Genomic DNA, 25,925 nt, shown 5'->3' on the forward strand with positions numbered 1-25,925 from the left:
TACATTAAGTTTTCATGAATTGAAATCCAATTTTATGATATGTAAAACAAAACCATCAGGAGCATTCTACTTGTTTTCAGCTGTACATGAAATAGTTATTATACATTGAACTCACTATCTCTTTTTGGATTGGCCGAAAGCATACCATGAATTTTCGTAATCAGCCCCTGTGACGTCAACCAGCTGCAGATTATACAATAATCAAGTCAAGGACACTCAAGGTCAAGGGTAATCATGTCATGAATGACTGCTGTGCATGATTTCTAAGCTGGGTAATCATGTCTAGTTCACGTGCTTTGTGTTGCTTGCCATCAATGAAGAAGCATAAACATAACCTCCAGTTTTGTTTTGTTTTTTTTTCGTTCAATGTATAATAAAACAATTCAGTTATGTGATATCAAGAATAATCAACCCAACCCCTACCTCGACCTTGACTATTCTGGATATCACAAAAACCTCATCCAATAATAATGTTTATTATTACCAAGTACAGTGCAGAAATATAGGCTATCATGGAAACATTTTTCATTAACAATTTCGTTCCAGGTATGTTTCATTACAAAGGGTATATTATTTTAGTAAATACTGTTTGGACATTTTTAAAGTTGATCATCACCATTATGCTGAACAATAGTTAAACTGTGTTAACAACAGCAAGCTCAGTGTCCACATTGTACTGGTCCAAATAAATATACATAATTAGTGTTAAATTATTATGAGCATTCAACTCAGGTGGCAAGAACAATGTACCAACTTGACGAAGGAACAATGCTATTTATAACAGTCACTGTCTTCTTTTGAAAACTCTGGGAGTGCACTGTTTATTTCTTTAGAGACGCACTTTTATAATTCATAAAAATTATTTATCTTCTAAGACTGACTTTCTCAAACATATGTTTTTGATCCACGATATGAACTTCTGCTGGCTGCAGTTGGCGGGGGAGGCTTAGGGGGCGGGGCAGGGCGACGTGACCTTGCCATAGGTTTGGGAACACTACGAGAAGCACTTCCAGAAGTTGATGGGCCATTTGCACTTGATGAAGGAAGATCTGTGACATTAACATAATCAGGAGGCTTGGATTTGGGGACTAACTGGTCAATATTCTCATACATCTTTAACTGAAGTGATGGATTCTGCGACAGACTTCTTGCAAATGCTCTATTGTCTGGTTTTTTCATGGTTGTTGTGTTTTCAGTTTTTGCTCGTTGACGATCTGTGGGTGGCAATAGAGCTCTAGCACCTCCTCCTGAAGCCATTGTTGTACTCCTTGGAATTATCGGAGAGTTGGCAGGAGGAGGTGGGGCTTTTCTTACAGGCTGTAACACGTTTGGTGCTACAGGTGCTGATGCACCCGCTTTGTAATCTTTTGGTAATGTTATATAATCTCCATCTCTGTTGTCGCAAGAAGAGGTTGATGGTAAGGATTCTGTGACATTCATGTTAGTGTCTGTTGTTTGAAAGCCTTCAGGTAAATCTTCCACCACCAAAGAAGGAAAAACACCACGACGTCCTTCAAACTCACCATACCAGAATCCATCATCAACATTGTTATCATCTTTTTGAAGAACTCCAACAATGTCACCCTCTTTGAATGATATTTCCTCGTCACTCATTGCTTCATAGTCATACAATGCTCTTACATAACACACTGCCAAGAAAAAGTTGAGGGAATCAATAAAAGGCCTTTTTTATCAATAGAGAGGCCATTTTGAATTCCATTGTTTCAAACAGCCATTTTAGGATCCTTGGACAGAAATGTATACTCATTTGCCCCCTGAACATCCCGCAATGTCTTTCAAATTAAAAGAAATCAAAACGGCTGCTGTATCAGTAAAAAGATCTTACTATTAATAAACATAATTTTATTAGTTCAAATTAATGATCTTGGTTCTAAGCAACATGCAAGAGCCACTTTGCAGTCACAAACATCCTTTACATGACAGTCATTCAATAAGCTCTATTAACGAGGTAAGCGTGGTATTAAATGACAAGCTTATCAACATGTCATGTACCATAACACACAACAGGCTCCTCAACTCCAACTACAGTTGAACCTCCGGTTGCAACCACCTCTCGTAAACAACCACCTCTCCTCAGTGACCAGTTTTCCAAAATACCAAAAGTTTCTGAGTCAAATCACTATATTTGGAACCTCTTGTGAGCGGCCACCTCTTGAAAGTGACGACAACCACTTTTAGAGCTAAAAGTTTGAAATTTTCTCTTGTTTTTCACCTCCCGTAAGCGACCACTTGGCAGATAATAGAGTGGACACTGGATAATAAAATGCTGGATTTTTTCTCAAAATTGACTTTACACATGGATAAAACATTCAAAACGTGGGGTAATTTTCTGTAGTTACCATATGCTAATGCGGCAAAATTTTGACCCAATATGGTCTAAGCTCTCATAAGCAAACACCTCCAGTAAGCGCTTACGGTAGGTTCGACTGTATTCATCTCACAAGAAGAATCTATTATAGGCTGAGTCATCACAAATTTCAATCCTTTAGTTGTAAATTAAAACTTGATTTGAGCTTTCAAGAGGTTACAATATGAAGTGTAATAAACTTGTGACAGAATTATTGAGAAGATGATAAAAACAAATGCCTGTAGACTTAACAGCAAAAAATGAGCATGTAGACTATAACACAGAGAAGCGAAAAAAAATGAACTTACAGTATTTTGTTGCAGCTGATGTTGCTTGTCCTATGCTTGCAACACTAACAGGTGACCCACCAGGATGACCATCTGTGTAGGAATTACTTGGCGTGATCTGAGGTGGGGAGTGATTGGCTGCTGATCCAACCTCAATATAGGTCTCAGGAAAAAAGCCCACTTGCCCTGATTTGTTACGACCCTGCCGAAATCAAGTGAAATAAATATTTGGGCTAAACCTTATACAGCTGCTGAGGATTAATGTAAGGCTGCAGTGAGCCATACCACCATCCAAGCCTCTCCAGTTTCCATAGCATCAACTGGCTAAGAGAAGAGTGACTCTTTGTGGATGTGATGCTGGTCTACTACACAGCATTTACCCTCAGCATCTTGCCATGATAATGCATTTGGCTAACAGTCTGAACAGTTATACTCACTTATGATCTTCTGGGTAAAAACTAACACTGTAACAGTGAAATGTCCTGGCCACTATTCAGACCTGGACAGCTTGGCATCCTGTCTCCTCTCTAGTTAACAGCAAGACAACTTAAAACATAGGCAATGAACTTCCACTGCTCAATGTTGAATTGTTACAATCCTTTAACTATTAATTTATAACTTTGATGTACAGTATTACCTTACACCATCCATCACCATCTCTTTCTAATATTTCTAATTCTTCTCCTTCAGTAATGGTTAGTTCCTCTGAGTCTGTTGCCTGAAGGAGATATTTCGTATAATTACTTCAATATTGCCGACTGTCCTCTGCTGTCAGCGATAATGATTACAAGTAGTAAAGCTGCTGTGTCCTAAAATTATTAGGGTAAAGACATTATTTTTGCATTAATCAAGAATGTGTAGTTCCAGGAAATATCATTCTATACTCCCCCCACATAAGGGACTGGAATTTCCTACATGTATGGGTAGACCAAAAAATTTAAAGAAATTTCTGAAGCTTAACTGAAATTTCCAGAGGGGTGGGAAGGGGAGCCTTAGGAAAACTCCCTTCTGTGAGGGAGTTATGGATATGTTCTGGAACTATACAAGTGAAAGTAATTCACTTGACCTTTCTACACATGTGCATAGTATTCAATGGGCATGCACTGTACATACATCAAAGTTGTATAAAGCAACACAAGCCACTGGAATAGAGCAGTTGGATGACACACTTCTAGTATCTTCATCTGATGAGTAGTCGGCAGTGAAAGTGTCATCAATATCATCCCACTCATCGTCAAACGTGTCATTGAAGTCATCATTGAGCGAGTTCAATGAGCTCTGGCTTCCATGGAAATCTAAAAATATAAAAACAACCAAACTACTGTAAGATGGATTACAAGACTTAAACATGGTTTAGCTTGGTATTGTTATACATGTAACTTGAAAGTGAGAAATTAATTTTCCATTACTGAGCTGCCACCTTTGCAACCATGCTCATGTACCGCAGATGTTTAGAACACACATAGATCTCCTAAGTCCAGTGATGTCAGATGCAAGCCCTCTAGTTTAGTCAGACTAATTTTAATACACATACCGACAATCTATGTTCTTAATGATTGTGCTGAAAGCAACAAAAGCGTCCACAAAAACACTCACCAGCTTCAATGTCATTGGGGGACAAGGAATTTGCACTCTTCATCCACTCATCAACATTCACTGGTAAAACAATACAACAAGAATACTACATTATCGAAGAATTGTTGACCTAATCTAATAATAAGATCAAATAAAATTATTGTAAGTTGTGAGGTAATAATAATTATATCTCAATAGCTAATGGATTTTGTTTTGAGTCTACAATGGTCTGAGAAAAGATTATGTTAATTACCTCCAGCCTCTCGCAAGACTTCCAAACATGCTTCTGTTTTTAACTTGCTTGTCTGAAAATGGACAATTTGTTATAACTGTTAATTTCATGAAGTACAGCACAAACACAAATTAAAAACACCTTCAACAAGCAAACAGACAAAAACAGCATTTTTAATCACCTATGACAGTGACTCTTAGAAGGGCACTTCTTCTAATCAAAAACATATTAATTTCTTATCCCACGGACAACCATCAGATTTAACCCCAGTTAATATGACTTTAAAGGGGTCATAGTGCTATCAATATCCAAATTAACTAAGTAATCTTTTTGCGATAAATGTACTTCACCTTTTGCTATTGGAACAATTTCTCTATGTACTGGACTAGCATAATAAACAGCGAGGACAGAACAAACCTCAATGAGTCTGATGTTCTCCTTTAGTGTCTCGGCACTCTGTTCACCCTCTTGATTACCATCTGTTGCTGGTGGTGGTACATCATCCGTCTTATCAAACAAAAGCAACAGTAACCATTGATGACTACCAGGTTCTGAGACATTGTGTTCAATAACATACTCAAAGTGACATAAATAATTTATTACATAACTGTATATACCAACTGAAGGCAAAACATATAATTATTATGTATGTATGCCCCCGGGAATTGTTATTTGTACCCCTGGGAATTGCTATTTGTACTCCTTGGAATAGTTATTTGTAGACTTACATTTTTAACACCCTGTAGTTGTTTGATCTTTGCCTTTAGATTCATCTGATCCTTAGCAAGTCTCATGGCTAACTTTCTTGCTTCTTTGTTGAGTGCTAGACCAGCATTGTGTTCTGTTGTAAGCTTTCTTACCTAACAAAAGTTTCACAAATTAAAAGACAATTTATAACAGATATTCAGCACACTCAGTCTGATGACTGTTATCACTTAAGTCATAAGTAGAGATAAGATTAGGCACAACCCGTCATAATGTCAACAGTTTCTTAGATAATCTGTTATGGCATTGATTGTGTTAAATAACTAAGCAAGTCAGTCACTTGATCAGTCAGTACTATCCATATCCAAGGAATAAGGCAACTGATACAAGAATAATAAATATACTTTAGGAAACAAGCCAGAAGCTTACTTTATCATGTTTGCAAGATTCAAACTCATATTGAACAACTTCTGAAAACACTTTATTCTTTGCCAGGAATGACTGAAGGGATACATCTCTGTTAATCTGGAAATAACATGATAAAAACTACTTTATTAGACTACTACTCAATATTCAGGCTTCTTAGAAATCATTTCTGCAATTAGAGAGATCAGATGCACAATCATAGATAGACCCGAACAAAAAGGAAGCATGAAAGAGAAGAGTGTTGCAGTGAAACCTGTATTTGACAGACACCCTTGGGACCCTCAGTAGTGTCAGATTAATACAGGGTGTCCATTCAAAACAGGTTCTAATATGTTATGCAATAATAGTTAATTTTTAACTCTTTGTAACATAGTGTAACACAGCGTAAGATCAAACACTGCTCATAGGAGAATTTCCAGTCAGTCAATGCATCAATCACTTAGCTTTAAAACAACATCGCTGAACAATGTTAAGGGAGTCTCAGCTAGACCTTTAGAAGTAAAAAGCTCTTGAAGTGTCTGCTTATTGTAGGTTTTGCACCACAAAATGTCTCAATGCAACAATGTATTGGTGTCTGCTCCGCTTAACAGAGGTGTCCACTGAATGCAGGTTTATTTTACAGTAAATATGGGAAGAAAAGTTTGGGACTCAAGCTGGTGTCCACTTAATAGAAGGTGTCTGCTTAATATGGGGTCCGCTCACTGTATTGGAATTCATGAGAACTGCAGTGAAGCTGCATTAGTAAACTTTGGTTGGCTGGGTAAGGTACACAGCCTTACAAATTAATGGTGGGAGAAAGGAAAAGAATGTATGTATCCTACAACCTTGGACACTCCCTTAAAACCACTAGTAGTTTCATTTTAAATTAACAACATTATAGATAACTATTCAGCTTACAGTGTTTGCATGTGATACCACTGTTTCAAATCCCAGCATGGCATTCTTGCAAGCATCAACTTCAACTTGACCAAGTGTGGTGAAGTATCCTCTTAACTGGTCAAAAAAATCGCCGTCTAAAGTCTGCAATATAGGAAACAAATCAGCATGATTTATTTGCCATTGCACTGTATGTTCCAAAATATACAACAGTTGAAAATAACATGACTTAGTGGGATAGTTTTTGCGACTTACAATAAATTATTAAAATACAATTAATTTTTTTAAGCTAAGTCTGTGTATATGACAGTATATATCTAAATTATGGAAAAAATAAGACAGATTTTATAAAATATATTTACTAGGTACATTTTACAGTTATTATTATTATTTATTTGTGAGCTTAAGAATTCATCATCATCATCATCATCATCATCATTTTATTTCTCAATAAAATCTACATTTTACAGTTGGAATGGCCCGCAAACAGCTATGCTAGTCTAAGCGGACCAGTCTATCAATAGTTACAAATGATTTATTATTACTTTCATTGTATACAGGTGGGTAGTTGTTTTTACAGCATAACTTACAGACATAATGTCTTCTAACTCCTTGCAGAAGTATCTTGTCATGTGTGCATTAGCTGCAGCCAGTAATAAAATGTATTCATTCCTAGCCATTGCTGTTCGTCTCTCACATATCTCACGCCTACTGGAACTCTGTGAAGGTTAAGAACAAGAATGAACATTGATAACTATGAGTAAATGATATTTCAATGTGACCCTTGTATTAGTATTCCAGTCTGCACTGGGCAGTGTTGAGAATTTATTTTTGTTTTGTTGATTCATGTAAGATGGCTCAAGACAGCACAAAATGTAACATTTTGCAACTCACGTTAAACACCATTATGAGTGCAAAGCTTTACACTCCATTCTTACTGATTAATTCAATAAATGACAAAACTTTGAGCTGTAGTAATCAAAGAAACTGTTCAACAACAACAACAAAAATAAAATGCCACAAGATCGACAAGGTAAGTGGTTGGTAAAGATCAACATTGATTCGCATTCCACAGAGTGAGACTTGCAACAAACATTTGGCGTGTTGAGACTGCGCAGGATAGACTGGAAATCATAAGCAATCTTTTTAATAACACTGTTGTACCTTGTTTAAATTCTTTTCCAACGATTGCTTGGACTGAAAAAACTTGACGTTCTTCTTTTTCAGCCTGTTAATTAAACAAAATGTTGTCAATAATATTTTTCTACTATGCTGTAATTAATTACACACTGTTCAAAGCATTTTATATTGATCATTTGCAAAGCAAGCCTGGAGATAACATTAAAACTTCAACTGGCGGAACTTGAATCCAGCTGCATGTAAGTGTAAATGCTTATTATATTAAAACTCTGGAGATGTGTTTTGGCTTTAGTTCTTTTACTCATGGATTGTGTACATGTCTTTGTATGACTGACTTATTTGTCTATAGTAAATGGGTATTTTTAAATACTCTGTCTAACTTAGATTAGAACTTTGATTTTTGTCTTATAGATGCATGTACCAATATTATTTATTAATGCAATAAAATAATGTACCTTCATTTTATTTTCATATTTCACATTTTTGTAATATTACCTTTATTACATGAAATTTTTGCAACACGTTAATTATGTGAATTTTGCGACTTAAGAAAAATCATGAAATTAAAGTGACGTGAACATAACAGGACGCAAAAATTAAGAGACTTGCATTATATTACTGTTGACATATAGTCCTGCCATTGTGTTTTCTTAATTTTGACATTATTGTACCTTTGATAAAGTCAGTTTACTAAATTCAAGGACATGTTAAAGTAACATTGCCAAGGAAATAAATTGTGTTACTCAAAATTTTCGCAAAATCACGGAATTTAAATGTCGCAAAATATGCGCACCTCAAAACTGTGAAATAAACGTGTCACGAAAATTTCATGTAATAAGGTAGTTTTATTAACTAAAGAGTCCAGTACAGGGTGTCACCTTGGCTATGCCTTCCCTAAAACACTGTAAAGTCTCAACTATTTCTTACTTGTCTTCAGCATCAGCAGCTTGTTCCCTTGCCACCTGAGCCAGCTTTTCCATTTCCTCATAACCTTTCTTAGCCTATAGTTGTCAGTTATAACAAATAATTTAACAATAATCCATTAACCATTATTGAAATGTTTATAAAACAAACTTCAGTCTGCTTGTAAAAGAAATTGACTGTACTTACCTTGGACAACTCACGTACAGTCTCAAAAAGTTCTTCATGAATTTTCTGGGTAAGTTCTTGACACTTGAAAAAATTAATAAGAAATCAATTAATAAGAAATCAATTTGATATACCCTTAAAATGTTTTAAAAACTTCAAAGTCTACATATTTACTGTTTACTTAACTCCGAATGTTAAGCTCAATCTGAGGTTTTTTCAAAATATGGGTCTGCATGTAAAGTGCAGGGTCAGGATGAGGCACTTAATGTCTATAAATTGTACAGTACTGTTGTTTCTCCTGCATGTAAGTTGTATAACACACACCTTCTTAAAAACCTGGGCTTTGTTTGACTTGAGAGTCTTCATGCTTTCAGCCATCTGTCCTTGAAGTTCCTCTGAGATGGCCAATCGCTGCTTTGCCTTTTTTTCTGATTCATCAAGCAGAGATTTCCAGACTCCATGAGGGGTTCTGAAATAAACAAATGGGCAATAAAAATAACATAAAATAAACAATGATGATATTCAATTAGGGACCTATGAGATAGAGAGTTTGAAACAAGGAAAACCAGTTGGGGTTTAAGTAATGGCATGGCCAGTCTCTATTTTCCAATTGCCCATAATTCACTCTGTTTGCCCCCCAAATTTTGCATAAATCATTGTTGTAAAATGCTCTTGGGAGTATGCAGACCTCCCACAAACATTTCACAACAATGGTTTATGCAAAATTTGGGGGGCAAACAGAGTGAATTATGGGCAATTGGGAAATAGAGAAGGGTCACCGAGTTGTTCTCAGACAAACTTTTTTCATCTTACAGTACATCTCTCTCTACTCATAAGTACAGTGTATAGACAGGTACTGGCAATCTGTTTGGGAAATTATATAATAATAAGTGGTAACTAGTGATGGACTGCTCTTCCCGCATCCATGGGAAAGAAGCACTACAATAATTGGTGGCTTGATAGGTCACTAAGTTTAAATGCAGATTGTACTGAGTTCATTCAAAGCAAATCAATATGGTGAGCAGTGTTTTGGGGGTTTTCTTAACTACTTGCAGTAAAATCAGAAAAATTTGTTAAAGGTCTATCTTAGTTTACAACTGTTTTGCTTACTGATCAAAAAAGTATAGCGTAGCCACAGTTAAAGTTGCTCCACTATAAACGCTTTTTAAAAATGATTCCTATTCAGTGAAGGCATGCTTACTTGTGTCCATTTTCTCCTGCTAAGTCTTCAGCAGACAACTCCTTCTTTTGAAGAAATTGGGAATTGAGTTTTTGTAGGGCCTAACAGAGAGGAAGCATTTACAGACAAACTTAGCAAAATATCTAGAAAATAAGACATGAAGGCATTATATTGAGCTGCTACTGTTGGTGATATAAAATTCACTGGACAAGGGTATGGAAAAATTTTCACATAAAGTCAAAAATATATTTCAAAACTGTTGGACAGGTACAGACAGAATTATAATTATTATACTTTTTTTAATTTGAATAATTATTAATCTTTGCTGACTTTCTTTTACCAAAAATCTCTTCCTAAAGAATTGAAATCATTTCAGAATGAGACCTCTTTCTCAAGTTATGTCTAGTTAGAAGTTATTTTTATGATAACCTCCACTGCACCACAGGTAACGATTAGTAATGGCTAGGGAAAGATGTTAACTATCAAAGTAAGATTGTGCTCAATTTATCCCAGCTCTTTAGGGTATATCTGGATATTTTCTACTTTCCCAAATTTCTTGTCTCCAAAAGGACCAATTCTTATAAACTCCCTCTAGCTTTTTTGCTGTTTTGTCCCTAACAGTATAAATGAAGCTAAGGACTTTGCAAACTCAATATGATAATAAGAGAGGCCCCTGGCCTTGCTATTATAGACAGACAGCATAATATTTTGATTGATCTTGTGCACATTTTTGATTTACTCCTGACAATTGTTTCAACCAAATAGCACATTGAGCAAACATTATTAATATTCACATTGCTACACAACAGTTAATTACTGGCCTAATTTGCAATCAATGATAAATTACTCAAAACCAGAAATTTGGGTCACAATAAATTTGATAAAGTAATGATGCATATTTTGCACAAATGGTCTATCAATTTTTTCTTCAAAAAAAAAATTTAATTAATTCCACCGATAAAACAATTTATATTAGTAAATTGGACATCACTGTTGCAAGGTCTTTTCAAACATGAAGTTATGGTACATGTAATGCGTCACTACACAACTCACAGGAAGATCATCAGTTATCTGTCATATGATTCTGTGTTTTTTATATAAAGACAATAATAAAGATTTTCACTAAAAACATTTAAATTGTAACAGTTTGTGAAAAGCTGTTTTATGATCCAGACAGACTAAAAATTAACCAATATCAAATATTTCAAGCATCCAAGCAAACTTACCTACACAAAAAAGTACTTATAAATGATATGGTTATACTGGCTACTCACTGATATTGATACCAGTTTTTAATAAAATAATCAGCATATGCCACGAACGTGACAAAGAAACACAATCTTGGGCAATTGGCCTCAAATTTGGCAAATCAATGGAGATTTTTGATATCGACATCTGGTCTAATACTTTTAGTTATTTTTATCACTATATTTCACAAAAACGTTTAGCCGTAGAGAAAAATTCGTCCTTTGAATGAAAAGCACTCGAGTTCTTGTTAAGGAGGCCGTAAAGCATGCTAAACGGGCTTACATGTGATGAATTCTCTGATTAATTATAAAACCTAATTTATTTACCTTAGTCTTGTCACCACTATCTCAAGCAAAAATGTCGTCGTTTCACCTTTTGGAATGCTCCTTTCTCGTAATTAAATGACACAAATAATTTCCCTACCTGAGCATACTCTCTCTCTATTGTGGATCTCTGTTTTGCATAGGTTCTAAGGATACAAACGAATATGAAATTCAAATAATGTGCACGTTATTTTCATTTGCTATTTTGAATTTTGTTATCACGGCAGTTTAACAGAATCCGTCCTACCTGACATCCTCTAGCAGGTCTTGTTCAAGTTGATATTTCTGCTGTAATTTCGATAGCTGCTCAGTTTGAATAGTCCGAACAAGTTGTAAGATTTTGACCTGTTCGAATGTTCAGGGAAGTAACCTTTAGGTTTATTACAAATTAACTCCTCAAATGACGCTGTACAACACGTCAAGATTTCTTGTCTTCTTACCTTCTTCTGGGGCTGATTCTGTGTTGTCATATCGGCTAGATTTAGCCTAATTCACAGAAAGGAAGCGTCAACAACGAAAAGACATATGAACAAGTTATAGGCGCCATCTTTGAAGGTTCCGGGAGCTGGCATAAATTACGTCACGCATCTTGTTATGCTCTCTCGCCCAGTTTCCTGTCATGGCATCTCAGCGCGGCCCCTTATCTGCTTTGTTATCTTCTTTGATATTTGCACGTTCGTGCCTGCTCACAGGTCTACTGTTAAAATTCGTAACGGTAACAAGTAAGTTCTCATAAAATTTAATTTTGGTGTAAATCCAATGTTGCTGTCAAGTGTTTTTTTGGGGGGGAAGTACACTTGTAATGTGAGATGGATAAATAAAGATAAAATTTATTTCCTTGTGATGGGATCTGATAGGGAAAATGAGGGGGAGGTGGAGAGGCAGAGGGTAGTTCCTTAAACTTACACTTCCTTAAACTATCCCTCCGGAATTCTGGTTAAATAATTTTCTTCCCATTTTTTAAATCATTCCTTGACTAATATTTGTGGTAAACTACGTTTCAACATCATCTTCATTGATAACATCTAGTGCTGAGTCTGGATTTTGGGTATACAGTATGCAAGGCTGGAATTCTTTTTAGTTTGGCACATGCATTCATTATCTAAATTTGACATTAAATGTACCATTACATTTTGATCAATAATTGTTTTCCTTTAGTGCAGCACCTCTAAAACTAATATAAGCTTGTTAAAAGGTGTTGTTGCTGTAACTTGGTCAGCCCTTGCAGAGGGGGTGCATATTACCTTAGTATTATTTTTGTTTATATACACATGGCAGCAGATGTGGAAAGAACACTTTGTTTTGTTTAATAATTTATTATGAAAACACTTTGTAATTTATTTCCCTGTGGATTAGCCTGCATTGCAGCTGGCCGTGCCACAAAATCCCCGGTATAGTCAGGCAGTTTAGACTATCTGCAACGCAGATTACCTGTGGATATGTTTTGCCTTTATTCTTCAGGAGAAAATCTTGACGCCTTGAGAATCAACTGTAAGGAAAGAGATCCCCACAAGCTGCTTATAAAATGGATGAAAGTTTATTCACCTTTATGGTGATCTATGGTCTAACAAGTAAATGCTTGAGCAAGTATTGGCAGCCAGGTAAAGTGTAAAGCAAATTGTCAACAGGCTATGTTTGATGTATTTATATTCATTTTATTTTTCAAGGAATAAGAGTGAGGATAGATTTTTCACAATGCTGTACACATGGGTAACAATGGAGGAACAAGTCTACATGGCACACTTCTTACCCATATAATCCTAACAGGAGAATCCAGCCCAAAGTGCTTTTGACCTTTGTGCCAGAGTAACAAAATCTTCAAGGATAGCTTGTCATAAGTCTGCGATTTTCAATCCAGTGCAAGTTAAATTTCATAGTTGGTGCAGTTTCCTTCATCCAACCTACACGCAGTGTTAAGTCATGCAGTGCATAGAGAAGAGTGGGCTGAAGCTGAATGCTATTCCGGGGGGGGGGGGAGGTGGGTGGGTATGTTTTGCACCCAGACCTGGCCCTACGAGCAGTTGGTTGAAAACTACTAGCAGGTAGTACTAAGGCTTGCTAACGATGCGTAAGGAAAACTTGTTCAAATGTGTGGCCAACAGGAAAATGCTATTGAAATGGACTTTACCAAAGTACAAGCACTGCATTTAATTTCTGACGTGTCGCATCAATGGATACTGCATCCCACGTGTTCAACTAAAATCCATGCTGAGCCAAGCCATTTAATCGCCATCCAAACGCAGTACAAAAAATTAAAACTCCCGCCTCAGTGATACATGTTTTTTTCTGTCAGTTGCTTGATTCTTTAATTAACTTTCACCCAGCTGATTGAATCGATTGGCAACATAGCTTGAAGTGTCCAGAAATCTCTCCACACAGTTGACTATGCACGTTTCAGTTTTCGAATCCAGCTTCGATCCAACCTTTTCGACGCACTTTTCCCAACACTCATCGGTTAGGGAAGCAACAAGACCCTGAAACTTTTGTTTTTCCTTCTCTGCTAGAATAAATTGCTGCATCTGACGATCTACTTCACCAGCCATGACTGTATGTCCGTGTCTCTCGTTCTCGTTCTATCGTTCGAAAACTACAAGTAGATAGGTATGTCATATATGGCACTACAAAGAGTCTCCACCGAGGTTCGTCACGCAATCTCCTCCCTCAAGATAGCCTCCTGCACAGAGGGGGATGAAGACTGCGTGACGAGTCTAAAGAATGTCTACGTAGGAGGTTACCGCAGAGCGGAATTTGATGCATGGAGGCGCACATGGGTAAATTATTTTATTTGACATCCATGGATAGGGTTGTAATTAAGGGGGTATGGTACCCTAAAAGATGGCAATGTTCATGAAAAATTCAATTTCTTGGAAATACAAGACTTAAGACCCTTGAGGACTTGTCAAAAACATTTTGTAAAGATCTTGCCGAATTTCCTTCCAGATGAGTGTGAAATTTAAGGAAAGTACACAGTGGTATAAGTTTTTTCACGTGGCAACGGCCATAGCAACGACTGTTTACTATAAGAACGTGACCAAAAATATAGATTATTTTTAACTCATATGAACGAAACTATTTAGAAAAAACTTTTAAGACATGCACAACTCGATTGGTATAATTATTTGTGAAAAGCTTTGCCTCGAATTGCCATCACAGGCTCATTCATTCCCCTTATGACAAGGAATATTTCCCACAACTGCGGTAACTTTTTACAAAATAGAACAACCATTGCACCCCCTCCCCCGAGATCCAGTCTGCACCCCCCCCCCACTATTTGTGGCTCGTTAAATGCTTAATACTTCGTGTAAGAAACTTAAAGTGCATTTTTCTCAAAAGTGTACTTTTGTACCGACTGACTTCGCGCCAACATTCCTACTTTGCAAGGTTTTTAAGAAGAATTTCTGAAACTTGGGCTCATCAAAGACCAATAGTGTCGTGATGATATAAACCAAAAAATCGTAACATTTTAAGGTCTGTCACGTGACATGAGGTGATTTGTCCACTGGGTGTGGTAAAAAATAAGGTTATTTCCAAATAAAGCTGTAAAAAGCACTGAAAATAAGAGTTAACTGTCAAAACTTAGGTTCTTATCACAGAACAAAACAGAAACTTACATGATATGCTTATTTGACAGTCAATTCTTCTTTTGTAAAAGAGCAGGAAGTTTTGGCGTCAACACTATAAAACACTCTTCAAAAGGCTGTGGCTCGTTTCCATAGCAACCATTTTGAGTAAAAGTCTAGAAATTTAATTTCTCTTCTTGAGTGCAATAGCACACAATTGATCTTTCTTCAACATATTTAAACAAACTTTTTGGTCCATATTGAGGGTACCATACCACCTTAAGCTAGTCAGCACCACATTCAGGGGCCCCACGGACTCCTGATGACATCTACCACCCACCGAGATGGGCTCCTTCCAGGCTCCTCGAATCCATTCACACCTAGGTGGCCTGAAGAGATTGACCAAGAACACTGAATATCCAATGATCCTGGCCGGGACTCGAGTCCTAACCACTTGAGCTGGATATAAAACGCTCTTACCCAGGCCCTTACCAGTAATATTCGATAAATTGCAGGTAAAGGAGGGGCGGCGGGGAAACCCTACGATGGACTAGCGTCCTATCCAGGAGGGAGAAGAAATATTCTTAGTCGCTTCATGCTACTGAAACTTGGAAAAGCTCTGGTTGTATGGACCTCTTGACTCGACCCAGACTTTAACTTACTGATAAGGTTTGGTCTGAAATTAGGTAGCCACAACCCCACCTCAACCGATGAGCCCCCCTCCTCACCCGACCCACGGCACAAAGACTAGTTTTGTACATGACGTCCTCACTAGATCACTCCCACCTCCTCCTTCTTTATCCGAACCTGCAGGCTCTTGACCCGCGGACCCAGGCTGTCGCGGACCTTCGAAGGCAAACTCAAGAGAAGGTAAACTGTAATGCAAGGGCCACTTGTAAAACATCCTCGGAGTGAAGCCGAATCTTGGTTCAGATCAGGATCAGTAGTGTAAAATAAAGCATAAAACCAAAAGAAAGGCTGACCGCACGACTGAAAAGGGTAAATTTAGTTAATGCCCAATATTTCGGTTAGGCAGGGCTAACCTTCAGGGGCTACATTTAGTAGATATGGCCGAGAGAAAACGGTTACAAAATTTTAAATGATACTTAAGAAAATATGAGACATGATTGGCTGACAAAAATAGAGAAAAATGAAGCATGTACTAAAGCGGATACGTACATAAAAATATAATATAGCTCTGTCACCTCTTGCTATATCTGGACTATCTCTTCTACCCTAAAATCCCCGCTTTTTCTTCGCCGAGTTTTTCCCCCGTCGTTTCAACTTTCCTTCGCCCTCACGTTCAGACTCACCTTGGGTCGTCTCCGAGCGAAAGAGCAGCGTCTTTTGCGTTTTCTCCCCGCAGATTTTAGAGCAAGAGAGAGACTGCTCGCAGACTAGTAAGTAAGTAAGGTACCGTGTGACACGAAATTTTTTTTGAGGGAGTTAAATTTTGCGATTTTTTTGTTTGCGGGTACTAATTTTTGCGATTGTGAACGTCTGGTTTTTCGAGCAGGGCGAGTGTCAATTTTTGCGATTTTCAGAAAGTCGCGTTCCTTTGAAATACAACATTTTCAGCGTTTTTTTTTTTAAATTACACTACATGGTAACTCGCCACTTTCTAAAATTACGGCTGATGGCACCTTCAGACGATCATTTTCTGAAACTTTCTAGCCGCTATTGTACAGGCACGGACAGCTGGGAAATTTCATCGTTTTATTTAAAGAGGCGTTTCAAATAAAGAGCACCAACAAGATTCTACATGCGAGGTTGGCCAGTGGAGTAAACTTTTGTGGAGAAAATTTTTGCGGGAACTTAGTTAACCGCAAAAATCGCTAAAATTAGAACCCGCAAAAATTTAGTGACACACGGTAAGAAATAAGTAAATTAACTGTGCCAAATTATCTAGAGTACACATGTTACTAGATCTGCCACAAGTCGACCTTTGCTTATTCATCTCCCTCGACCAAAGCGAGAGAGTAATATTCGAGCGACGAAAGTCGCGAAATGTCGAAACCAGCAAGCCAGGTGAGAATTATTGGAAAGGACTTTTAGAAAGTCTAATATGTAACAAATGACGCATATCAGGAAGGGTTTTATGTTTCTGCGTGTAAATATTATAGCCTCAATCCAAACTCGTGTGTTCTTCCCCGCATCCCCGAATATCTTCGCAACTCGTTACCCCGGCATCACGCTCCATGTTCCGAAATTTCATCCGGATTAGCCTGCCTTGTAGGCGCAAACGGAAAAGGGGTAAGGATCCTCTCTTTCACGCCCTCTCCTTTCATCCCCTCCCCGTCTCTCCCCCGATTTTCGCCTTACTCCGGATAAAATAAATAAATGACACATGCAGTCATGCGCCACGCCTTCTCAGTTTGAAGGCCCGATCTAACCTAATTCATATTGATACACAATGATAGGGGAAGTTGTGCGCGCTAAAAAGATTGGCCCGACGGTCCTATTTTTAATCCACTTGATTTAATTAAATAGACCAAGGTATTGGACAAGGGTGGGCAAATTGTTATGTGCAAATTGCAAGTCTCTGAGAGAGCAAGGCAGCGTTTTCGTTGCAGAGAGGGACGAGAGGGTCATAGAACCAGGAACTATTCCCCCCTCGTCAACCGCCTGCTTTTTCGATCGTCTTCAGGCTAAATTCTGTCATACCTGACCATTCCTGTCTAGCAGTTTCTTCTGGAAGTTTCTCGGCGTTTTCAAAAATGTTACATTGAGAAGCAATACAATACATTGAGTAGTGGCTATTTTTATGTCGGCTTTTGTCTCAATGTCCTCTGTTCTCAAAAACCGCCATTGACAGTATTGTCGTAGGTGACGAAAAATGTGCACGCCGTTGTCTTTTGACTTCAGCTCTCTGCTGTCAAAAAGACCGGCAGCAAGCCGAGAGTAATCCGATTTTTTGTGTGACGTAGTTCCGGTAATTTAACCCGCCTTGTTTAAAAAGGACGCTATTGTGTGGTGTTGAATTTCAGAGTGTTTCGAACTGCGTGCAAGAAGCCGTGCAAAAAGCCTTGCGAGTACTTGGCGTTTTAGTATCCTCGAACTAATTTTTGGTTTACATAACTGTGAGAATCATGAAAGTCTGGCTTTTCTTGGTTCTTGTGTTGATCGTGCTTTCGTGCGAAGCAGGAAAGAAGAAGAAGAAGAAGAAGACATCTTCATCGAATAACCTTAAAAATCTGTTTTTACGTCGACGACTAACAGCTAGACCGACAACTGAACCGACAAAGCCTCCCCCAGTGCAAGTGAAGAAGGTTAGCTTTTACTACTTGTCTTTTGAATAGTTATTTTGTTGTTACTCTAAGCTTAGTGTCAAGACAATCAAAGCAAAGTTCGTACGTATACGGGTCCGAGCTGAACCCTGTACGACATTGACTATTCGATGATGATATATCAGAAACATGCAGTCGTGATTTGATATCAAGACTTGATTGTGTGTGTTTTTTGGAGTGCGCTTCTTTATGAGTGGTGATTTATAAACATACGGTAGTCTTTCTGGTGCCTGAATGATGATCAAGTACAACGAAAACAACAAATTGACCCCCTTGTCATTGCCTAAGGTATGAAGGGTTTTATTTGCTTTCTAATAGGTGACGTCACCCGTTTTTCTGGTTATCGAACGTTCTCTGTATTAGATTACAGTATTACAATTGATCAAACAGGATGTGACGAAATCAAAAGTGCAATCGGAAAAATTTTAAATTTTCAAGTCATTATTCCCTCTCTATAGTGTCACTGCTTAAAATTGGTGCTTTTGTCTTCCTTCTTATTACAAGACAAAAGGAAGTTTATATTAGCAAGACCCCAGCCACACAGGGCCATTCCATTTGATATCAGTACCCCTCAGAAAAAAAATGCCAGGTAACCTTGTGACTGTCTAGGAATTTTAGATCTCCCCAACACTGACCCTCAGAAAATCTCAAGTGGATCCTCCTGACCTTCGCAAACTTTCAACTTATTCCTCATACCACTCAGAAAAATATGTCGTCTATGGACTGTGACCTTAAGAAATGTTGACTTTCCCTTTTACCCTGTCAGAAAATTTTGTCAACATGGAAGGGGGGGGGGGGGGGGGAGGGGTGGATAAAAAATGGAATGGCCCACAAACAAAAACTCAAAGAATCGGTCAGAATTGAAAATTATTGCCCGGTCAAATAAAGAGTTCTCATGAACTAATATTATAAATCAAGGGATGTTTTGAAATAAATATATTGTCCTTGAAGAAACTTCTATATCAGATAATTTAAACCTGTGTGACTTGCAACAATAATAAAAGGGTGACGGAAGAGCTAAATATTCTTCATTTGCACTATTATGATCTTTGGAGGAATTATCCTCCATGTCATCTAAAAATTCAATTAATCAATCAATCAATCATTAAAAATTTATCAATCAATGAACAAATTTAAATCTATCAATCGTTAAATTAAGAAGCAATCCATTGAGAGCTGCCACCAAGACTGTAAGCATCATGCTTGACTGTCAGTTGATACCCTCTATCAATACCCTTGATTGAAATCCCAATCAATACTCAGTTGACACTCGATGGACACTCTATCAACATCTCAGTCGGCAGTCTGTGGACGGTTGTCTAATTTTAGATCGGTCAACACTCGGCCAACTATCGACCAACTGTTGATCAAGTGAAGATCAAGTGTCCACCCAGTACCGATCGGGATGTCAATCGAGTACCAATTAAGATGTTGATTGAGGGTGTCAATTGAAGGTATCAGTTGACACTTGATTGTGTGAACAGGTGAACACTGGTCTGAGGCAAGCTGAAATTGTTAATGAAAGTACCTGTATGCTAATTTTAATTAGTTTTTGGTTAGCTACATCCCTGAGATGGCACTTGAAGGATGTAGTACTCCAACTGACATATGATAGTGTAATAATTATATCAATATTGTTGTTATATCCATTTGTTTATGTCAGTTCATCAATGCGTTGTCAGTTTCATCTGCTGTAATTTGTAGGTTAATCTGAAGAACATAGACTTCACAAGCATCAACACAACAGATCAATTTTACGAGGTCTTTAACTTGCCGCGCCTTAAGCAGCATGGTCATGGTTAGTAGACATCTAGTGTGTGTAATATCTGGACCTGAGCTGATCAAGGGTGGGTTGGTTAGTCTCCCATATGAATGTGACACAGGGCTGTTTGTAGGCAATTTTTTTTAAAAAAGTGCTAGAATCTGGTTGTGTCAGGATGTGGTTCAAATTCATTTTCAATCTTGAGAGTTTTAACCAATGGACTTCAATAAGAGACTACTTTCAATAGTAAGTGGTCATTAGTTCATGAGTAAGAGGCTTATTTTGATATAACAAAATACAGTGGAATCCCGATTTTTTGAACCTCCGAGGGAAATGAAAATTGGTTTGAAAAATCATAGAGTTTGAGAAAACGGGCGTAAAATTACAGTGTTCAACTGAGGAGGGGGAACAACTTTTGGTTTGAGTTAACAGGAGGTTCAAAAATATGGCACCCCTTTCCTAGAATTACTTGTGATGTCAATTGTATGTGGAATTCAGTTTATTTATGAAATAGTTTATATTACTAGTGCATTTTCCTTAGCTTTTTTAACATGTATGTATAGGGTTTAAAAATGTCAAGCCAAGACTAGCTTAACAATAGCAGAGAAAACTAATATTTAATTTGTTGTCACGAGAGAAATGTAAATTTTCAATTGGTTAATTTATCTTGGATCAGTGCATCATTTGTCAAATTTACGGCTGTTTAGGACTAATAAAATGTTATTAAATTACAAAATTTATTACGTTATTTGGGTAACTTTTATGTGTCCATGTACAATAATCATAGAAGAGCAGAATTGGAGCTAAATACTATATTAAATTCAACTGATTTTATATTTTATTCACAGGATCTGGTGGTGTTGGAAGTGACCATTCAACTGCAAGTAAGTATTTATTATAAGTAAGTAGGTATAGTTACAACTCCCATACATTTTTTGCAAATGCCGTTGAACCTATATTAAGTGGCATTGTATTAAGCGGTCACCCTCTACTAAGTGGTCAGTCTTCAAAGTCCTAAAAATTACTTCCCTTAATTGATTAATGTAATTTTGACCTCTATTAAGCAGCAGCAGTCACCATTTGCAAAGTCCCAGTGGGACTTTTCCTATTGTCTTGACCTGTATTAAACAGTCACACAGTGTCAATTACTTGTTCATACAGTTTCAAATAATGTAACACACCAGGTGCAACAAATGATTTAATTCCTTGTTTATTTTTGCATATCATTAAAACAGCAGAAATGATTGTTAACTTTCTAAATAAATTTGAGGTCAAATGTCTTCTCAGCACTGATTGTATCTGAACTGTTTTTCTTGCAACCTGTATTAGGTGGTCACTTAGCCATTCCCCGAGGGTGACCGCTTAATTTAGGTTCGAGTGTGTATGATATTTATACACTGTAGACATGATGTCCATCAATGCACCATCAGTTCAGATCAGGACTCACAGGAAGTTATGTTTAATAATGATTGCATAATTGTTTTCTAGTTCAAAATGTAGACACGTTTGTCAACTCCCAATGCAATTGTAATAATAATACAGAATGTGGAAGATAAACTGGAGTCCTGAACAAATTAAAAAAAAAGTTGTTCTATGATAATACAATATGATTGCATAATGAAATTTATATAATGCAAATTTCATTTGAATGCTCAAAATATTCTTTACCAAATGTTTAACAAAAAAATATAAACCAAAAAACAAAAAACCTGTTCCCCATCACTATTATGCCACAAAAAATACATTTATGTCCCACGAACAACTGTAGAAATTATAATTTGAAAACACCTTGTCAGAAAGCCCTCGCTACAAGGTGTGGTTCGTAATAACTATATAAAAATGTCAGAGAAGTAGTGCAAGCTCTGCAGTAATGGATGCAAGCGAAGAGAATTTATGTTTTGATAATCCAAATATTTAATATGTATTGAGTAAATGCCTAATTAAGAATGTATCAAAAAAAGTATAGCTAATTGTGGGTTAAAATGTGTTGTAGCTTTAGAATTCTTTCCATGTTAGTTGAAAGCTGCATTATTACTCAATAATATTATTTATTTTCTATCATTAGTGCAGGATTATTCAGAATGGGGTTGCAAATTCCGTCCAACACTGGTTCATCTTCCTGCTCCACCATATGGTAGAGGATTTATTTTTCCATCATGTGCAACAGTGAATCGCTGTTCAGGTTGCTGTGGTGTAAGTAACCTTGAATGCAAACCAGTGGGTGTAACCAAGGTTCAAGTGGATTACTACCATTTTCAACCCAATGGTGTGTTTTTCATTAATTGCTCTCAGTAGTTAAAATTTGTTTCTGTTTGAAATCCCATTGTTACATCATTTGCCAGACTGATAACAATGTATTGTTTTGTTTGTTTCATATTAAATAAATATAAATATTACCGGTACAAAATTGATGGATATCTTGTCTAGATCTTTACAAGATCTTGCAGACGTAAGAAATAAATTATTATTACTTTCCTGTTCAAAACAGTGCAAGCCAGTGCCAAGCAAGTATTTACATGTATATACAGTAGTGCCAAAACTATTATCAGATTTGAGAAATATGCATGGAAATATGAATCTGATCACTTTAGGTGTCTGTTTCTTAGCATACATTACTATAAATAATTATACTAAATCATGCATGATAAAGTATGATGCAAAAAGTATCATCTTTCATCTATCATAATTAAAGTAAATAACCTCCTATCCAGTCATCAGTTACAGTATACTGGAATCAAACTTTCTAGATCCTTATTTGTTTTGTATTATCTCTGGTATGGTTCACATGTTGAATGTTTGCTTTTAGGTTCATATACAGAAACGTCAAGGCTGGTGGATGAACACCTTAGTTGTGCTTGTCAATGTTCTCAGACTGCTGACTCTTGTTTGAAGACACAATTCTTGAATCCAGGTCTATGCCAGTGTGAATGTTTACCACAAAATCAAGAAGACGCGTTGGACTGTCCGCAAAAAGGAAATTTTCAGGTAGGTTGCAAATGACTTCCTGCATCATTGGGTCAAGGTATCATGGCCCAACCACTGCTGAAAACATTTAAATTCTATCATGATACTTTTTATCAATTAAATATTAACAGTATGAAAACAAGATTGATCATCACAGTTATACACACAACTTTAAAAGCAGTTGTGAAATTAAAGCCTGGATTTTTTTCAGGCTTTAACTGCACAACTGCTTAAGTTGTGTACATAACTGCGATGATCAATCATGTCTTCATATCTTTCTCTGCAGTTCAAATAATGATATTTCATATCTTCACTTGTAAATATTGACAAAATGACAATGTGATTCTTTTGCTCAACAGTATGATCCAAAAACTTGCAGTTGTGTTTGTAAAACAGTGCGCCACTGTGATCATGATCCAAATTTACGATGGAGTGATAAGGATTGTGCCTGTGTATGCAAGAAGGAGAAATGCCCATCGAGGCAATTTTTGGATAAGAACACCTGCCAATGTGTCTCTGAAGTATTGGGCCAGCGGCAATAAACCATGTCCCTCTATCATGTTCCATTTACCAGAGAACCAAATGAACATTTCAGATAGCTCTTTATTGTCACACTCTCATTTCCACCTAACATGTACAGGCTACAGGTAGGGCTAGCACTGTCCAAGACTCAATCTAAGACATTCTACACAGAGGACTTAAAAACCAAAATGATCTGTAAGCATAGTGTCTTTCACTGGTTACTTATCTACTTAACGTCACAACAGATTAACTTCCAGTTGGAGATGCCATATTCAGGTATCTGAGTGTATAATGCTGCCATCAGAATTAAATTTTTTGAACTCCTGTCAGTGACAGACATGTTTACCCAGTTTCAGTTTTTTGACTTTTCAGTGATCAGGTTTTCTGTTTATATTTTTGTCTTTACAGTTTTGACCTCTTGTAATCAAACAAGTAAATTTACAAAACATTTAGCTGAATGGAAGACACTTCATTTGTTCAAGAGAGATTTAATTAGTTAAAACCTTGGTCAAAAAAATATCTTTTTAAACTAGCCTTTTAACATACATTTTCTTTTAATCATAACTTACATTATTTTTTTAAATATGGGCTTTTTAATCTTTAAATTTTTTACTCATTTTTACTCATTTTTATTGTGAAGTGCCTAAGGTATGTTATCAGTGGAGTAGTGCTATAGAAATGTACCGGTAATTTTGTTTAACTCTTCAATCAACCATTTGAAATTTCGCAGCAGATTTGTGTTCTTGTGATTTTTAAACTCATTTATTATTAACTACTTACTAATCGAGAGTGAGGTCTTAATGGGAAAATCTAAAACTGAGACCTTGCCATATTGACTGATGAGCAACAGCAAGGTCAATACTGCAAGGCTAAGGTTTGAGATTTGCCCGTAAAGACCAAACGCCCGAGGTTCATCAGTTGTTTCTATATGGCTTTTTGCTTTGCATTTGTGGGCCTGTAATTGGCCCGTGGGCATTACGGGAGAATAATGCCCTGGAATTTGCCAATCAGAGCTTGTGTTACATTGGCTGCAAACACAAGCCATATATATTATTAATTAACGTTAATAATTAGTCAACTTGATAAAATAAACAAAATCACTTGAGACGATGTATCATCAATCATCACAGGCATTTCTGAACCCCTCAAATAATTTCTGTCAGATGTAGGTACTTTGTATTTTCAACTCTTTTACTTGTTTTTGGTTTGTTACCCATATACAGAGTGTACTTAAAATTTATCGGTTTTGATATCTTAACTAATGTTGTGACTCAACACTGCTGTACAAACATTGTGGAAAAAAAATGAAATACTTAATTTTTATTTTAATTTGTTATTAAATGTTTATTAGCAACTCATTAAATATGTCAATAATTATTTTATAATATATATTTTTTAAAATGGGCCTCACTACTAATTTTTTACTGTTTTTAAACCAGAGAAAATCAGTTTTACACAGCTTTTCAATATGATGATAGCAGAGTATGGTACTTTTCCTCTAAAGTATGCAATGGTATTGCTGCTTTCATTGTTTATTTAGTTCATAGTAAAGATGCAAAATGGTAATTCAAATTTGATTTTCCTGTTTGCCATTATGTTTGTTCATGGGTATAAAGCTTCATTATGGAAAAATGTTCTAGATCAGGTTGTTATCATGGAATGATAGTAGCTTTGGAATGATTATATTAATTAAAAGGAATTTTGTAGACTTTCATGTTGCATTGTCTCTCTTTTATACATTTTAAGGGACATCGAACACTCGAAATTAACTACATTTTTTTCAGGGTTTTATAATTTGCTGTAGAGACACCCCTTGGGCTACCTCATTGCATGGTATTTTCATGACACATTGTGAATTTTCCGATTGAAAAAAAGCATGTCATTAAAATGACGTGAACAATAAGTGTGTCAAACGTAACATGATGTGAAAATTAGGTGACTCACACCGTGTTACTGTTGACATCCAGCCCGGCTGTTGCATTTATGTTAATTTTGACGTACTTGTACCTTTGAGAAAGTAACACTGCCAAGGAAAGAAATTGTGCTGCTCAAAACTGCGAAGTTCAAGTGATTCAAAATATAACTTTTTCACAAAATTGTGGAATTTGTTGTAAAATCGCAAAATAAACATGTTGCAAAAATTTCATGTAATGTAGTTCCCCATCAGACTGACAAATTCCTGGCTGAAAAAAATCATTTCACCTTGTTGAAGTTGTTTATACAACCAGAAGACATTGATTGAGGTTACCTTTTTTACTGCTTCACAAGCTTGTCTTAATTTAGCAAACTTGTCTTCTCAAACTCATTAATAATTCATTAAGTTTAAACAAAGGAAATCCTGACCATGATGGTGTTTGGATATCTGATCTTAATTAGGATAG

At 36.6% G+C, this 25,925-nt stretch overlaps 2 protein-coding genes across 2 annotated transcripts; one reads left to right on the forward strand and one right to left on the reverse strand.

Moving 5' to 3' along the window:
* Nucleotides 1-341: 341 nt before the first annotated feature.
* LOC145496536 (F-BAR and double SH3 domains protein 2-like) lies at nucleotides 342-13,758 on the reverse strand. The gene is made up of 19 exons (XM_081476229.1): nucleotides 11,890-13,758; nucleotides 11,697-11,794; nucleotides 11,550-11,595; nucleotides 9,900-9,979; nucleotides 9,023-9,167; nucleotides 8,720-8,782; nucleotides 8,537-8,610; nucleotides 7,634-7,697; nucleotides 7,060-7,188; nucleotides 6,491-6,613; nucleotides 5,597-5,692; nucleotides 5,191-5,322; nucleotides 4,880-4,969; nucleotides 4,484-4,535; nucleotides 4,252-4,311; nucleotides 3,769-3,950; nucleotides 3,293-3,373; nucleotides 2,677-2,857; nucleotides 342-1,649 (listed from the first exon to the last, which is right to left on the reverse strand). Exons 1-19 carry the CDS (start codon nucleotides 11,917-11,919, stop codon nucleotides 886-888), a joined length of 2,490 nt encoding a protein of 829 aa, XP_081332355.1. The 5' UTR covers nucleotides 11,920-13,758; the 3' UTR covers nucleotides 342-885.
* A 4,086-nt stretch (nucleotides 13,759-17,844) lies between these two features.
* LOC145497685 (vascular endothelial growth factor A-like) lies at nucleotides 17,845-25,262 on the forward strand. The gene is made up of 6 exons (XM_081477516.1): nucleotides 17,845-18,278; nucleotides 20,001-20,094; nucleotides 20,907-20,942; nucleotides 22,124-22,324; nucleotides 22,865-23,043; nucleotides 23,382-25,262. Exons 1-6 carry the CDS (start codon nucleotides 18,099-18,101, stop codon nucleotides 23,562-23,564), a joined length of 873 nt encoding a protein of 290 aa, XP_081333642.1. The 5' UTR covers nucleotides 17,845-18,098; the 3' UTR covers nucleotides 23,565-25,262.
* The last annotated feature ends 663 nt before the right edge of the window (nucleotides 25,263-25,925 follow it).

Source organism: Orbicella franksi, chromosome 9 (genome assembly GCF_964199315.1).
Source record: "Orbicella franksi chromosome 9, jaOrbFran1.1, whole genome shotgun sequence".
NCBI classification, from domain to species: Eukaryota; Metazoa; Cnidaria; class Anthozoa; order Scleractinia; family Merulinidae; genus Orbicella; species Orbicella franksi.